This window comes from Hippopotamus amphibius, chromosome 14 (genome assembly GCF_030028045.1).
Source record: "Hippopotamus amphibius kiboko isolate mHipAmp2 chromosome 14, mHipAmp2.hap2, whole genome shotgun sequence".
In the NCBI taxonomy this organism is placed as follows: Eukaryota; Metazoa; Chordata; class Mammalia; order Artiodactyla; family Hippopotamidae; genus Hippopotamus; species Hippopotamus amphibius.
The window spans coordinates 66,500,169-66,518,365 of record NC_080199.1 but is presented as its reverse complement, the minus strand read 5'-3'; the positions used below and the strand labels follow the sequence as shown (position 1 = coordinate 66,518,365).

General features: G+C 41.1%; 1 protein-coding gene across 1 annotated transcript in view; it reads right to left on the bottom strand.

Annotated features, from left to right (window-relative positions):
* Window positions 1-1,514: 1,514 nt before the first annotated feature.
* Window positions 1,515-18,197, bottom strand: part of PROSER1 (proline and serine rich 1) — a 27,436-nt gene continuing 10,753 nt past the window's right edge. Inside the window, exons 6-13 of the mRNA XM_057707418.1 lie at window positions 16,786-16,896; window positions 15,211-15,294; window positions 13,777-13,855; window positions 13,074-13,169; window positions 9,022-9,066; window positions 4,019-5,753; window positions 3,463-3,613; window positions 1,515-2,874 (exon numbers count right to left, since the gene is read on the bottom strand). Of these exons, the coding sequence (XP_057563401.1) occupies window positions 2,752-2,874; window positions 3,463-3,613; window positions 4,019-5,753; window positions 9,022-9,066; window positions 13,074-13,169; window positions 13,777-13,855; window positions 15,211-15,294; window positions 16,786-16,896 (2,424 nt within the window). The 3' untranslated portion in view covers window positions 1,515-2,751. The remainder of the gene's footprint in view (window positions 2,875-3,462; window positions 3,614-4,018; window positions 5,754-9,021; window positions 9,067-13,073; window positions 13,170-13,776; window positions 13,856-15,210; window positions 15,295-16,785; window positions 16,897-18,197) is intronic.

Below are 18,197 nucleotides of genomic sequence, written 5' to 3'. Positions count from 1 at the left end.
ACTCTTACCATAAAATTTTATTGGGCATAAATGAAACTCTAAATTTAAATTAAAAGCTTATCATTATCATCATGTCCCTCCCGAGTACAAGGACCTCGGGGGTATGTTAATTTTGATGCTTCCTCCCAGCTTACCTGCTAATATTGCCCAATATGTCATCTTTTAACTGAACCAAATTAGACATTGTTCACTACTGTTGCATCACCTTTAAAAACAACAAACACTAAATTTGACTTGGTGTAAAGTCTTTTCTAAAATTCTGTGACACTATGTTTTATAAAGGCACAGACTAGACCCGTCTAGCAAATCAAGTGGTAAAGCTTAAAATGAAGGTTAATCAGTTATATGAATTGACTGTTTGCAGATCCCATGTAGACTACGGGTCTTTATGGAAAGAGGCTGGAGAGGTAATTTCTATTCCCTTTTCACAGTACCAGTCCTCATCGTCTGCATTTTGGGATTTCCACAATAACCGTACAGTTTGCTGTCTCCGATACAACCTGCACGCTGCAGCATGAGTGATTTTTGTTTAGTGCTTTCTAATAAATTTCCAAGCTGTCGACCATAGAGCAAACACCCAGCTCCTCAGCGTGGCTTACAAGGCCATTCACCATCAGGTCCCTCCCTTGTGTTTCAGATTCATTCAAAGTACAAACTTCACTCAACTGCTCCATTTGTATGATTGTATTACTTCGCCAGTCTGTCACACTTTATACCTTTGTAAAGGATGCTCATTCTTATTTGTCCTTTAAGACTTGAATGTCGCTGAGAAATCTTTCTGGACTCCCTCAGGCAGTAAGGTCATCCCCTTCCCTCCTATGTATGTTCACAGCACTTGGTAGTACAAGTAGCCTGGTATTGGTAGTAAATGCTTGGTTCAAATTTACCCTTTACTCCCTGTGTGACTTACAACTTGGCTTCTTTATCTGGTTAGTTAGCTTGCTAGTACTTCTCTCATAGGGTTGTGAGATACATAAAACCAGTCCCCAGTAATGACTGCATGTGCTCCAAAAATGCTCTCTTCATTTTTAAGTGCTGAATATGTGCAAGATTCCAGAAATATGTCTAAAATTGAGCGGAAATCATTCCTTTGCTATGATAAGGGGCTTATAGGACAGTAGAAACAAACCTTGTAGTAGCAGCACTACAGAAAGACTACTCAATAACTTTTCTAAATGAACAGTCAACATATATAAGCAATTAATGTACAATACACAATATAAACTTTAAAATGTTTTATAAATGTAGACTAAAAAAGAACAAATGACAACTTCTAATAACTGGCATAAAATTAACCATGAGGTTATATTGTGTTTGAAGACACTTAAGGCATAAATAGTCTGTTTCAAGTGTTGGTTGTAACTTTCACGAGATACTATTTAAAAGAATAAGCATCAGTAGTGGATACTGACTTTCAACTAAATTCAGACAAAAATATTCTCTGTATTAGCTCTAGCACCAAAGCTTAAAACGCTTCTCCAAGCACTGAATAAAACACACAACATATTTCGTATCCATAAGGTTTATTTTAAAAAAATTGTTAAAAACTAACCATACAGGAATATTTGTTAATATACTTAAAAAGTTTGTTCCCCATGTTGAAGGAAAATACATTAGCAACATCTTCTAGACACTGTCTTTATAAAAGTAAAACTTCTAGATGCTGAAATGTACTACAGTAGATTCTATAGTTTATAATTTTAATCACAGGATTGGAAATCATTCTCCTTACTCCCCCGTCCCCCCGAATGTGGCAGTTATTATACTTAAATTAATGACATTCAATCATGTTATACTACCACAGATCCTTAAATACAGTACACACTGCATACTTACTAACAGAGCAAGTCTTCTCTATCTGTTGCCACATAATTATTTTAGGTAAGCATTTGATTCTAAGTACAAAGAGAAATACATCCCATGATTGTAAACATTCACCAAGAGCTTCCAGAGTACAATGAGTAATAGAGGTGGCCCAAGGGTCAGTCAAATGTTCCTCACTCATTTGGATACTGCTGAGATTGAGAAATAAGTTTTGAAGGCAAATTATCACAAGCCTTACTTGTATTTCTGTAAGAAAGTAGTTTTGGATATATATAATTTTTAGTTGAAAACACCTGAAAGTCATTCTAAAGACTGTATTAAGCACCATTTTCACTTACCTGAAATGCACTGAGTTAAATTCAGCAGTACATATATGATCACTAATGTCAGAAGTTAAAAAGAATGGTGGGTCTCAAGTTCCCTTTTGTGGATACATATGGAGTATGGATAACCGAGTTCCAGCGATGCTAAAAGGAACCACTCTTGCATACCAAGGGCAGTGACTCCCCCAGGGCCACATGCAACCCGTAAGTCTGAGGCACGACTATTACTTCTGTCAGTGGATGCTGTACAAGCAGATTTAAGGCTGTATTCGGCTATAAAGAGTTCAACCTCCTCTTTAGTATTCTTCCTACACAGATCACATACACGATTCAAAATTTCATAGGGTGGGAGGTGAAAAGTCCCCGAACATTTTTTAAAATACTATTCTCCATACAATTTATTGTCAGCATATTTACATAGGGGAGTGTTCATACTTAAAACCATTTAAAAAAAATGCAACCGTGTTTTTTAAACTCTATGTAACCCAGTTTCCCCAGGATTATCCTCCTCCTCACATCCTGACTTTTGGCCAGCTTCACATTTGTCAGATTGCTGACTGCACTCCTCAGGCAATTCTGAAGGAGAATATGCATTCAAACATATTCACTGCCACCCACTCTGGGACAGGCCTGGTTGCAAAGAAAATGGTGTTCCTGGTGTTGAAGGATAACTAGGAAACCCATCCGGCTGAGCTGGGTAGCTTTCCAGAGCCGAAGCTGAATGGACCTGATGGAGAGAAGAACGCACAGGTTAGCAGAGCGCCAAATTCAATCAGGCCTGTACTCACAATACAGATACTGAAAATAGGAAAGAAAGAAAAAATGTTGAGGCAAAGGCTGTTCAGTCTCCTGAAATTTTTAAGAAATGTTCAAACTTCTTCAGATGTAGAGGTGTATAGAAATGCCTTTAAAATGTTTAATATCCTTTTTAAAAAAGTCAGTAGGTTTTCTAGAGAAAATTTGCCTTAATGGTCCATTATTTTAGCTTAAACTGTAGAAGACAAGCCAGAATTTAACTGCCACTTCTAAAGGTTCCATTTGTAAAATCTCCCAACTGAGATTTAAAAGTCTACAAGCAGGAAAAACAATTCATAGGGATGAACATATTCTACCACCTTCGTTACACTTCTGAAGAAGGACGAGAATAATTTGCAGATTTGGGGAGAATTAATCATCAAATCTCTGAGAAGATGTTCTGCTAAGAGCCATTTTTTGGCCAGTGTTGGATTATCACTCTCTGTACTGCAAGGTTATCACTACAGAAGCTAAGCTACACACATCACCATCCTGTTTCCGCCAGGCACTGCCTGCTCACCTGCTGTAACAGTGCTGACTGCGCGGCTGCGTTATGCTGCAGTTCCTGCAAGGATGACTGTGAAGGATTCTGGGAAAATCCGGGGATACCGGGGAGGGACAAGAGGCCTGGAAACACAGAACTGCCTGCAGCTTGAAGTCCAGACGATAAGCTAAAACGACAGAACAGGTCAAAATGCACATAAGACATAAAAGCTAGTGTTCCTCTATTTGTTAAGATGTTAACAACAAAAATCTGTTAAAAGTCAGCCCCTCCCTGATATAAAACTTACTTTCCATTATAAAGTGTATTATTCTGAATTCAGTGAGTTTATATTTTGCTGTTTCATAATCAAGATAAAATTACCAACTACAAATCCTAAAATTATCTGAGCAGGCATTGATATTTTACATATTCATCTTAACAAGACATTTTAGGAGCACTTGTGTTGGCCCAGAAAAACAGAATTGTGCGCGACTGAACAATTCGATTCTGACTCTCGAGTAACTTCAAAACAAGGCCACGAACCACAAGTTGGGTAAAGACCGATTCTCCCCCCTCCAGACCATCCACCTACCCGGCTTGCGCAACCAGCGCGGAGTTGAAGTTGGAGCTAAAGGCGGAGGCGAAGCCGGGGAGGACGGGCGCCGGCGACGGGGCGGGGGCGGGGGCGGCGCCGGAGGCGGGCGGCTGCAGCCCGGGGAACGAGGGCAGCGCGGGGGCGCTGGACACGGAGAAGCCGGGGTAGGAGGGCGCCGAGGCCGGCAGAGGCCCCTGCGCTACGGAGAAGAGCGAGGGCACGGCGGCGGGCAAGCTGAGCGGGAAGGCGGCGGCCGGCGCCGCCGAGGCGGCCGCGAGTCCGGAGAGCGCGGGCGCCGAGGAGCCGGGGTGCGGGGGCGCCGCGGAGCTGGTGGCGGAGGCGGAGGCGGAGGCGGGCGCGGGCGCCGACGAGGCGGCGGGGTGGACCGGCGGGTTGGCGGCCAGCGGGAAGCTGCTGGTCAGGGACGTGAAGGGAGGCAGAGCGGTGAAGACGGGGGCCATGGGGGTGGAGGAGCCGGGCGGCGGCAGGGAGATGGAGGGCAGGGGGCTCGAGCCGTTCAGGGGCGCGCTCAGGCCGGGGAGGCCGGGCAGCGCGGGGTTAAGGCAGGACGGCAAAGTGATGGGCACGGAGGCCGCTGTGTACGCCCGACCCAGCGCCCCGGGCAGGCCCAGCGCGGCGGGGACGGCGGGGGCCACGGGGTGGGCCGGGCCCTTGAAGGCCGAGGGCGTGGGGCTCGTGGGCTCGGTCTTGATCACCACGGGCAGGGTGGTGGCGGCGGGGGTGGCCGGCCCGAGCGGCTCCGAGTGACCCGCGTGGGCGCCCTGCAGCAGGGCGGCCGAGGCGCCGCAGCTGGCGGGCCCCGGGGCCGGGGCGGCGGCGGGCGCAGGCAGGCTGGGCGGCGTGGAGGCCGCGTTGGCCGCGGGCGAGGGCAGGCCCGGGAAGAGGGCCAGCGCCGGGGTGGAGGCCCGCTGCGGGCCGTAGCCCTTGTTAGGGGCCACCGCCACCGCCGCCGCCGCCGGAGCCTCGGAGCTCTGGTTAGTGAGGGGGGACAGGGAAGCCAGCCCGCTAGTAACGGCGGAGGGTAGCGCAGCAGAGTTGATCAGGCTGGTATCGTTTGCTGTCAGAAAGCCTTTTAAAGCAGACAGAAGGGGGTTATTTACACCCAGTGGACAGGCCACACCGGGAGCAGAACCGCCGGCGATGACAGACGGAGTCGGGTTGGACACACCTTGGGGTGTCGCTGTTAAGGTCAAGGGGAGACCTGCAAAAACCGATGACAGTGAGGCGGAATTGAGGTTGTTGGTAGAAGCAGCAGTAGAGGTGGCAGAAAAGGGGAGGCTAGTGAAAGGGACAGAAGTAGAGGCAAACGTTTCACTGGAAGCAGGGGTGGCCCGAGGTGTAGATGTGGCCTGGGGGGCTGGGGTAGGAGCGGCAGAAGGACCTGGCAGTGGAACGAGGCCAGAAAAAACTGAAGGAATGGGTGCAGATGTGGTGCTGTGAACAGAAGTCACCAGTGCAGCCGGCAAGGAAAGGGTTCTGATAACTGTTGGATTTGGCATTGTTGGCTGAGGCGCATGAACGGCTGAGACCTGCCCCGGGAACACAGGAAGGACAGTACTCGGCAGGTTCATCCCAGAGACGGTGGCAGTCGCAGATGCTGATGGATGATTTACTGCCTTGACCGGGGAAGCAGTAGGAATGGGAGTTGCAGCAGGTGTTGAAGGATTAGAGCCATGAGGAGAGAAGAGCTGACTTGCTGGGGTGGAAAATGCTGTGGTGGGAGAAAGAGGCAAGAATTTACTATCATGCTGAAATGGCAAATTTTAACTCAAAAGAAATGAATAAAAGCTTCTGTAATATTTAACAGATGTCAAAGAAAACCAATGACAGGTATAAACAGACTATTGCAATGTCTCCATTGCTGGACTCCATTACCCTGATTTTCATCAGGGAGCCTCAGTTAGATCCAGCTGAGTTCTAGACTGCCCAAAATAGCCTTCCAGTTCACAGTGAGGAAGTCTTGAGATGTGAGCAAATAAACTTTCCTTTCATAGTTTCCCAATGTTAAAAAATTCAGAGAATTTACTTCAATTGTGATTAGTGCTGGTGTACTCTTAATTCTCTCTAACCACTTGTCTAGAGTAATAATACAAGTCATTTCCCCTCTTAAGAGCTTTCGGGACATCATTTTCCTTTCAGGACATCATTTCATCATTTTTAGAGGCATACAAGGCCATCCAGGATCCAGGCCATCTCTCTAGTATCCTTGGTTGCCACTCTGTGAGTTGAACTTAATATTCCAGATTATCAATCTATAGTTTTTCCCCAAGCATTTTCTCATATTGACTCCTCTACATATCTCAACCTCTATCTTCACTTGGCTTGTCCTAGGAGCTCCTTTAGCAGCAAAAGCTTTGTCTAATTCATCTTTAGAGTCTTCACACCTACCCAGTGCATGGCACCTGTGCGTTTAGTAAAGTGTCTGCTGCGCTGGATACATCATGATTACCTCAACTACAGTTTTCAAACCTACCCAAAGACTTATTCTCAAGATTTCTAAGGTTTACTACAATACTTTTAGTCTGATAAACGCTACAAATAATACAAGCATTTGGGGGATGATTTGGGTTTCCTTCCTGAATCAATTTAATGAAATCATTAGCCTCTGATGATCTTGTTGGTGGCAAATGGAATGCAAGACTTAGGTAAGTAATGTCACAATGGCAACTACCATCCACTGCTATACTCACATCGAAGTCTGTTCAGTTGTAAACAGAAAATATTCCTTTGCAGTGATAATCAACTGAAAGACATTTTCGTGGACTAAGACTTAAAATTTTTAAATCTATACATAATAAAGACTCTGGACATAAGGAAGCTGACATGGTCAATGAAGTCACAGGTGGAGAAGGGACCACAGGAAAAGAACAGAGGAAATCCACATCTACATAATTCATTTGTACTAAGTGATGGCCAAAGGGTGCTGCCTTGGGCTGAACAAATATTACAGCTGTTTTAGAAAATAAATATGATAGGAGAATTGACAAATAGTAATATATAAATATATAAACGTCAAACTCAAAAGATCTGTAGTTCGTGCCATATTTATGTCATGAACAGTAACTTACTATCAAGAAAGAGAGCTATCATTTTAAATTTAGAGTACATGTGAAAGTGGATTTGTATCTTTATATTCAATTTGTTTTACAAGAACTAGAAGCACAAGATATATATGTCTAGTTTGTGTTTGTAAATAATGTACCGAAGAATTATTTAGGTTAACATTGGTTGGGAAACACTTGAGAATTCACTGTCTTATTTAACTTCATGCTGAGGACCATGTAGTTAATGACAGATGGCAAGGTAAAACCAAGCTGTCCTATAGTGTTCTTTATAGCAGCCTCTGTTGGAGATCTTTTCATATAATAACACAAAAGCAATGCACTATTAATCACAGTGCCTGCCGTTAAAATGGAACAAAACAAAAATGAACCCCCCAAACCATACCATGATAAATATCACTTTCCTGTCGTCTAACTTGATGAGCCATAAAAGACTATGTGCTAGATCCTGTGCTAAGTACTTTACACCCGTCATTTCATTTGTCCTCACATAACCCCCTGAGATAGGCACTAACATCCCCATCTTGTAAAGGGGTAGTCTCAGGCTTGGTGTGATTAAGCAACCTGTTAAAAGATCATGCAGCTTTTAAGTGGTGTTCAAAGGACATAAAGTTTCAGTTATGCAAGATAAGTAAGTTTCCGAAGATTCCGCTGTACAACACTGTGCCTACAGCTAACAACACTGTACTGTGTACTGAGCAATTTGTTAAGAGGGCAGATCTCATTAAGTGAGATCTTATCACAATAATAATGAGGACAATGATGGTAAAAAGGTCATGCGTCGATGAAGTGGGGGGACCAAGATCTGAACCCAGGTCTGTCACACACATGTTTTTAAGCACTATACTACTGTGTATTTATTTTTGTTTCTTAATATGGTTCAAAAAGGAAAAAAAAATCTTAATCATGCCAACATAACATAGCAAAGGAAAACAAAGTGTGCTGTTCCTGACAAAGGTACTTATGACAGTCTGTTGATTCTCTTCAAAAACAGATTAATGAAGCTGAGCATAAGTTTCCTTAACCTCCTTTTCATAGAAGCTAAATGAGCTGCTCAAGGTTACAAAGCTGGGTGGTGTCACAGCCAGGACCAAAAACTGTGTGTCCTGACATCTCACTTAGTGTCCTTGCCGCCCACTGTGCTACCTCCTTAGAAACTACCAGCTAAAAAGCACTGTTTCCGCACCTTCTCGGGGAATGGAATTCTCCCACCAAGACTCCTAAGCATGCACCAGAATGATTAGATTCATGGGCTACTTTGCTACACAAGAACTGGTCCCAGGTTTTGTCTCGCACGGGAAAGGATCTCTTTCCTGACCACGCATATCCTCGGTTAGGGGGAGAATAAAATGCTACAGTGCTGCTGCCACCTGCAGGCACGATGGGGGCCACATCTCACCTTCCTCTTCCAGTTCTACTTCCTGCTCTGGTGCCCCATCTTCTTAAGTTAAATTCTTCCTTCTTTTCTTACACTGAATTACACTACCCCAAATACTTACTGAAATAATTAAGTCTAAAAGATATATCTGACATAGCATTTGTCAAAAAAAGGATTTTTATCAAAAAGAAATGTGTTTATATATTTTAAAAAATGAGGCTTCGAATATCACATAATACAAAGTGAACGCCGATATAATGCCACATAGCACTGAGACTGCCTGAAAGTTTTACAAACAGGATACAAAGGCATATGGTTATTTTTATATCCAGTTAATATGTGCATTTCATGTTGTGTGTATAAAATGTACCACTATTAAGCCACTTTTAGCCAGTATTGATTAGTTAAATATTTTAACCAGGAACTTTCCCTAAAGCATCAAGATTCCAAATACACGCAACTCAAACTGATCTCAGTGAATAACAGAGCAAGCAGCCTGGACAGACACTAGTTATCTCTGGATCAAATTCGGTACTTACCTTGATTCTGTGTAGGTTTTGACTGATTGGAAAGGTCTTCATTCTCTATGTGAAAATAAACAAATAAATACAAGTTGATTTCAAGCTTTAATCAAATTATTCACCATCGTAATAATCAGAGATTGGGGTCAAAAAAAGGAAAAATCCAGGATATATATGTATATCGTGTTAGGAAAACTAACATATGCCAACAGAAAAAGAAACGAAATAAAAATCATAGTCGGAACATCATGCAGATTGCTAGGATTATGAGCACTCGATCCCCACCACTTCTTAACTTATCAGGCTTTAAGCCAACGCTGTTATTTTGCAGACACACTTAAGAAAGCCTCTGAGAAAGATGGTGGCCTGAGTGTGGCTTCTAGGAGAAAGGGCAGCAGGAGTGCAGCGAGGAGCTGCTGCCACTGGCCGAGCTGACAGTCACCGCCGGGCACCGCTGCCCACAGCGGGGGGAGACCTGCACGTGGGAGGTGGATGCCGAGGGCAGAATCCACTGCTGTGTGAGGGGACCACCTCACAAGCCGTGTGGATCACCGAAGCAAACCGAAAGAAAGTGGCTCTGCCCACTTGCTGTACTCAGTTCTGCAAAAGCCCCTATGCTAGGAGGCGTCAGGGAGAACTACCCTAGTTGAGGCTGACTTGAAGCCTGTGAGACTGACAACCTAAAGCACACTCCTCCCCACCCCCATGGGAAAGGACCTGTCTAACCGAACCATTAGTCAAAGATATCAATACTATGGGGAAAAAATGACCTCTCATGGCTTGACAGTGACTGCCCAAGAAACCAACAATGTGACAGGCATAAGGTGCAAAGGGAACCCACAAACCCTGACATGGTGAGCAAAAAAGATCACAGCTTGTTTAAGGGACTTTGTATAAATAAATGACCTGAATACTCTACCAATGGAGAGTCAATGAAAGAAAGAAAAAGAACTTTAAAATCCTATAATGCAGATTAAGAACACATACACATAAAATACTGCAAGAAAATACTGCAAGCAGAGACGGTGAAGACTTTAGATATAAAAATCTAACTCCAAATTAATAAATGCAAAGAATGGTAAAGATTAGAAATAACATTTCTGAAAGCTAAATTACTTAGTTGAAAATAAACAAAAATTCCATTTAAAATGGCAAAATACTAACAGAAAAAAGGGTACCATAAATGAATAGCTAAGAGACTTAGAATAAATACAGTGCAAAATAAGAGTATTAGGAGAAAAAAAAAAGAACAGATGAAAAAGCATTAATTAAAGGAATATCACAACAAAATTTTCCTAAGCTTTAAAGACTTGAGTTTTCATATCCACAGGGCTTACAGAGTTCCAGGAAAGATCGATGATAAAATCCACACCTAGACATCCTGGTGAAATATCTGAACTCCAAGACTGAAGACATGTGTGAACTCTAAAGATAAGGAATATTTTCTCTGTAAGCTTATAGGAAGAGACTATGGTTCTAATAAAGAAAAGAAAATTAATGGGAATTGGGTTTCTCACCTACAGTCCCACACATGCACCCTTTTTGAAATAGCTGCTTAGAGAAATTTTCTACTAGATGAAAATCAGAATGAGTATATGAGGACAGGGCATCAAAGAATATAAGAAACAGTTAAGAAGCCATGAGTTCGGAGGCAGAGAAAGAAAAAGGTATAGTATTCCATCAAAATACACAAATTGATGAAAAGGAGAGGGAGAATGGAAGTCAATGGTGGAATGTAGGACAGCTGTTTTTAATTTCTGTACACTGACAGCCATTAAGAATTTCAAGGCGATCACTAGTGATATTAAACATAGAAATTCCAAGTTTGGGTAGAGACAAGGAAAGAAAAGTTGTTAAAAAATTAAAAAGCAATTTGATTAATCCAAGTAAACAAAAATAAAGGAAATAAAAAACTGGGATAAAATAATAATAATGAGTACAAAAGTGGAAGGACAGAATAAATATGTAACTTTCATGATTATTGGAAATTCCTATCAAGTCTCTTCCCCACTGGTTTAAAAAATCAGATTCCAGCTACATATAATTTACAAACCAACTAATTTACCAAATAAAACCCTAAAAAAAAAAGTTGCAAGTAAAGATACAAGCAAAAGACTTTGGGAAAATGAAAACAAAAAGGAGTGACAACCCAATAAGGCCAGAGGAAAAAAGTTATATAGTAAAGTACGTCAGCTGACATTTTATTGCCAGAAAATTCAAGAGACTTTCAAGAAAAAAAACTAGAATAGGGAATCAGTATTAAATACCTAGAAATGAAATATCTCTTTATAGTTGTAACAATAACCAAAACTCCCTCTAAAATCGCAAGACACAAACCTAAAGCAAAGAACCTGTATGTAGAAAACTACAAAATCTTCTTGAAAGAAGCAGAAATTAACACAACATTGTAAATCAACTGTAACTCAATTAAAAAACAAAAACAAAAAAAACTTCTTACAAGGCCTGGGGGGAAAACACTACCACTTGACAGGATTTAAAGACATATATATGATTGAATGGTAACACTATCATAAAAATGTCAAGTCTCCCCAAATTACTATGTAACTATAAATACATAAATTCAACTCTTTTTAATTGCATAAAATGATCTTAAAGTTCAGAAGGAAGAATCAATTTCCAAAAATGGATAAATATGAAAACATAGTGAGAGAAAGCTAGCTTTATCAGATGTCAGAATATACTATAAATCCGCTAATCAAATCAATATGGTATCATCACAACATAAAGTAACTAGATTGGAATAGAATAAAGAACCCAGAATGAGAGCCATGTGTGTAAATGAAAACTTAAGATAAATGTATTATTTCAAATCAGCAGGGAAAACAGATTAGTTAATAAAGACTGCTGACATGAATGGACGGACTACCATCTGGAAAAAAAATTAAGCTGAACCTCTATTTCACCCCTATGTGAAAATAAAGTCCAGACGGAGTAGGAGTCTTACAAGACCTAGATTACCTGGACTACCTAGGGTTAAGAATATCTACACTAAGGTAACATGGTTCCAGCTTTTCTTTCACAGCCTTTATCTGTCTATGCAAAAATGTAAAACTCTAAGAGCAAGAGGTACCATAAACAAGGGCAAGAAATAAAACGACAAATTTTGGAAAAAACATTTTGCAACTTTAATCAGTCAGAGGACTCAGCTGCAAACAACAGAGTTTGGCTAGCAAAAAAGAATTTCTTAAACACTAGTAAGTAACTCTGAGTCTCTTGGAAGGGCAGAGTTAAATTAAGACAGAACTTAAGTTCTATCCCTACCCTACTCATATACAGAAATAAACAGCAAGTGAATGAAAAGCTCTACATTTAAAAAGAATCACTACAACAGTAATCAGAGAATACAGATGTTGTCACACTGTTGAGATGGGAAAGGGTCATAAACAAGACATAAAATTCAGGAGAGTCAAATAAATGATAACTGATCAAAATAAAAATTAAACTTTCGTAAAAGACAGACAAAAGAAGACATCAGCTAAATCAGCCTTATCACATTGGCAAAAGTAAAAGAACAAAAACAAAAACAATCCCAAAACTGAAAACACCCATTTTGAAAGGGTGTGCAGAAATCGTATGCTCATATACCCCTACTGGCAGGTATAAACGGGTGCAGTCTTTTTGGAGAAAAATTGGACAAGATAGAGAAAAATATTTATACTTCATATGCCGTGTTCCCAATGGGCCCAAAGAAAAAAGCTGAACTGGAAAGTGCTGGGGAGGTTCAGCCCTTCTGAGCACCTTCGGACAAGCCTTTCTTCCCCACAGATGGAATGTGCCCCAGTGGCGACACTCATTAAGTTAAGGGATGCTTTTCCACAGCCTGTCACTTTCCTGCTCATGAGAAATGGTTCCTATTTCTACAGCCTGCTCATGTTCACACATGTGGGCCAAGGCTGCTCTAGTGGAACTTGTGTGTCACACTCAGATCCACCATCATCAGGCTCTGGGACTGTGCTCCCTGTGAGGACAACACCACATCACACAACCGCCCTCTCCAAGTGTACCACGTAAAAGCTATTTACTTAACATCCGTAACAACGCGACTTTACCTGTTGCTACTGGATTTGGAGTATATGGAGGTGGAGGGGGCACACCGGGAGCAATGACATTGGCTAATGGTACCAGACCTGCATTGTTATAAGCACCTAAAATAAAAATATAACAGAAAAAATATATAACATTTAGCATCATTCTGAGTTCAAACTGTAATGACGCAGCTATCTAATTTAATTCTAAAACTGTTACATAGTACAGTTGCATTTCACATGGAGGTTTGGGCCTAGGGTTGGGTGAAAGGTGAGATCCAATGAGACAACCAGAGACATCTATTTCCCACTGCAGGTTCCTTCCAGGCACAACTCACTGAAGACACGGTGGGTACAACCTGCCATCTTAAACTACCTGCCTTTTCTGTCAAGCACACACACTTGGCCTTTTTAAGTTAAATGCATTACTGATGCCTTTGAATACCAACTATCAAAAAAGGAAGGATTCAAGACGATTCACCCATAAGCAAAAACCCATAAAAATAACTAATGATGAGAAGTAATCTACAATTAATTTATCAAAAGGAAAAGATCCTAAAAAAACTGTCTTCCGCATTGTTGTAGACCAAGACACATGGCAAAATAAAGCTCATGACAGCATATTTCATAAGTGCTCCAGATTTCCAAAGTACATATACCAACAGCTACTTTCAACTTAATAAAGAGCAAAAAGAAAAAAAGCGTCAAATCTGAAGGAGCTCCTTACTTGGTGCAATAGTCGCGTGCGGCCGGCACGGAGGTATTGGATAAGGGACAGGTTTATGCGGGTTGTATGTTGAAGGCGGCTAGATGAGGGGGAGAGCACAGTGGTTAGGAGAAATACAGTAAGCTGCCTCCTGGCAAAACAAAATACAACTTGTCCTTCAAAACATTTAGACCTAAGAGGCCAAAAATGCCACTGCATTAATACATAGTACAAACAAGGAAAACTGCTTTAATAAAAGTGGTTCCTCTTAAATTCCAAAGGCAGATACTGCCAAAGACTGCTGTGGAGGTGTTTATTTTTTATTTCAGTTGTAAATCATCTCCAATGAAGGGCCAAACCTTATTCTAAACAGCAGATTCTTCTCTGACTCAGTCTAGGTTAATACAAGAATTCCTATCTTCCCCTATGGAACACAAGAAATCCACTAGGTTTTGGAATCTCAGCTACTCAAGAACGTCTGACATCCTCCTGGGAATTCATCTTATCATTCTTACCCTCTTTTTCCCTTTTGGAATAAAAGCACTATTTCCTTTAGCATTTGGCATTCTGACAACTCTAGTGGAATGTAGTCTGGAATTATGAATTCAATAAGCTTAGTGTTTTTGCCTTTTGAAATTCACAAATCTTTCATTTTAGAGTTGAAAGAACTTATGTCAGTAACAAAGAACATTCAAAGAGCTGGTCTCCAGAGAACTGGAGGTATCCAAAGATAGGCCACATGCTGTACTTTTAACCAGAGAAAGAGAGAGAGGACGCGAGAGCACACACAGCCACACCAGGGGGCTGGCACTCACAGCCCTGGGGCAGAGGGGATCCACTGGTGGTAAGGGATGCACACTCTCTGTAGTGCTCATAACTGCAGCCCTGGATGAGATCCTAGTCCTGTGCAAGGCCTAGGACCTGTGACTATCTCGCGATAAACAACTGCCACTGGAGTTCTTGTCAGGTGGGCAGGCAGGACTGCAGAGTTGCTGTGTGGAGGCCTCCAGTACTTCAACTCCAACAATCCTTCAACTCACAGGGTTGTCTTCTGTTCAGTTTATATTCCACTCGGTCATTCCAATCACTCCCTTGAAAATACTCTCCACCTCCTGGCTTCATTCTTACTGCACTAACACTAATGCAGCCACCAAAGCACACCCTTAGTTAAAGTGAACTCTCCACACTCCGCATCTCCAAGTGGACAGCTGAATGTGGCTGCAGAAAAAAGTAAACACAGTTCAACTGGTCTACATTTAAAATAAGATATTAAACCTCAAAAGGGCCCTTAACACTGTTAACTAATTATACTGTATTTCCCTAGACCATTCACTTTCCTAGAGTTTCTAGTATACTTTACACTTCACAACACAAAAATGAAATTTATGCTTTGAAGAGACAGAAAACTAAATGTAAGAGTTAAGACTTGTTCCATCATTTATTTTCTAAACATACTGGTTTGGATGGTCCGAGGATGCGTGCGGCTATGCCCTTGCCTTCGTTGGTACACTCCTCACCATCTTTCTTCAACGGAGTTCCCTAGGAGAAAAAAGAAGAAGAAGGAAAGATAATTGAGACTTTAAAAAACCCAAACAAACCCCAAAGCAAAACCAAAACAAAACAAGGCTCCACTGTATTACACTATAGAAAAGGACCTAACTTGGTAGGAGTTTAAGGACTTGGACTGCCCTGGCTGCACAGCCCTGACACAGTCCTCGCCTCTCCTCTGCCACAGAACCCTCGTAACCTGTACAGAGGCAGCAGGAAACATGCAGTACACATGGAGATAACAGGAGAGGATCAAGTATGTTCTAATTTTCTCTCTGCACAATAGGAGCAGCCAGAGACAGACCTCTAGTGTTACAGTATATAATGCTCAAATAATCAAAAGAGTACCCATACTACAGTTTAAAACAGGTAATAAAAAATGGTGTTTTCTATAGCTTAAACGGACCTCATTCAAGACTGCAATAATTAACAGATCAAAATAAGCTGACACACTTTTACAATGCGTTCCCCTAATTCTATGTTTCTAAATGACATATACTAGTATGGAAGCCAGCTTCCAAGGTGGCCCCCAGTGATCCTCAGCTCCTACGTGCCCTTGTGCAGCCCCTCAAATGACTAGGCCTGACCTGTGTAACAAACAGGATATTCCAGAAATGACGGCATTTGACTCCCAAGTCTGAGTGATAAGAGACAACACAGCTTCCGCTGGCCTTCTCTGGGACTCTCTGCTCTGGTAGAAGTCGGCTGCCATGTCAGGAGGTACTCAAGCAGCATTCAGGCAAAGTCCTTACGGCAAGGAACAAAGACCCCCCTGCCAACAACAACTCTAATTTGCCAGGCATGTAAGTGAGCCACCTTGGAAGCTTAGGCTTGTGGTCCAATCAAGCCATCAGAAGACTACAGCCTCATGAGAAACCCTGAGCCAGAACCAAGCTAAGCCTTTCCTAGATTCCTGATTCATAGAAACTGCATGAGATACTAAGTGTTTACTGTTTCAATCCACTAAGTTTTAAGGTTATTTGTCACATTGCAATAAAAACACATCACTCTTTGAAAAAATTATTTCACAAAGAAGTCTGAGGAACACTGGGTGATACAAAAACAAGTATCTTTCTTACAGGACTTCTCAGAGCCTTTATTATACAATGTGATTCTCTAGGAAAGAGACGCAGCATTCAGTTTCCCAAACACACTTACCTGTGAAGCTGTGTGGAGAATACTGAGAATTTGAGAAATATTCCTTTACTACCTGGAAATCAGCGTTTCTAAAATACTTGGAAAAATAAAACCAAATCATCCTCTTTTCTGTTTGGCTTGTTCTTCTGTTCATTTTACACAAACAGTTTAACACAGCTTATGTATGAACTTCATACTCAGTGCTGCATCTATGAATTACGTTGCTGACACAGCAAATGCCCTTCCTCTGTAGAGGCATCATCAGCTGGCATTTTCTTTAAATATCATAGCTATGCTCAATTTCACATGAAGACGTTTCATATACAGCCACAAAAGTATGCTTACTGGGAAAATTCCATTTATGCGACTAGGTTTTCCTTTGGGATATGGATTTCCTGGGATCGTTCCACAAGAAGATATCATAGCATGAGGAGCTTTACAGCCCCCCTTGAAGGCCTGTAAAATAACAAAGAAGAGGGTGGTAAAAAAAAAAATAATAATAATCAAATAAACTTCCTAAATTAAGTATTCTAGATATTGGGAAGTCCTGCTAAATAACATGAGTTAAGCAACAGCATCACATCCAATCTGTTCACACATCAATCAGCACTTCCACTAGTGAACACGACCAAAGTTAATAAGTAAAATCACTTCATTTAAATGGAATTATTTAAATGGTAATAATGTTTTTAACAACTAACAGACTCCTATACAAATGTATCTTCACAATGGATTTTGTAAATTGTGTGCAAAAAAGTCTATGTACTGTTTGATATGTCCCATTTCTCCAATGACCAAGAAATAACACTGTCCAACTCTATAAACACCAAGCTCATGTTACAGGCAAGGCAAAGAGAGCACAGCCATGAAAGAGACATAGTCTCCACTCGGAAGAAATTTACATCACTTAGTGGAAAAAACACAAACAAATAACATAAGACACTGGATGTGCAAAGAGATGTATTGATGAAAAAGTAAGAGTTCCCTAGATACTAGTGTTCAACTTCATGTTATATAATTATGAGACATACTGAAGAATGAGATCTCAATCTAGCTTATTTATTATTCTGTCCCCAGCTTCTGAAATGGTGCCTAACACATACTGAATTAGTGCTCAATAAATATTTATTAAAGGAATGAAAAACACTATATTAGGTGACATATTCTAATAGATCTATATTGTATAAGAATATCAAGTTACATATGCTATATTTTAGAAGATGTATGATATTTTGTATTTTGTGGTAGAGGTATATTAATTTTATGAATTCATTCGCAACACTATTATTAACTATATAATCCAGCCCCGTACTAAATATTCCACTCCTAAAAATCATCTCTATTTTGGCTATTATAAATAGCACCAGGGTGAATGCCCTTATATATGAATGTGTATGTTTCTATTTATTTCCTTAGAATAAATTCCTAGAAATAGATTTTTGGGGTCAAAAGGTATGAACATTTTAAAGGCTCTTCAAGTTTGCCTTTCAGAAAACTTGTACTAATTCACACTGATTAAAGGATCTACTCCACAGAAGACTCAGGCCCAGATTATTTCTGAGACGGGAAGTGACGTGATCAGAATGCTTTATAAGGAACAAAACTACAGCAGTAAATGCCTAATGCCTTAAAGAATTTAGTCAAAAAAATCAATGCAGAAGTTGTTATTAAAGTAAAGAAACATGGGTTCGGATCTTGCTTTTGCTACAATAACTTATGACTAAGGCCAGTTCTCCACTCTCCTGAGCTTGGTGGAG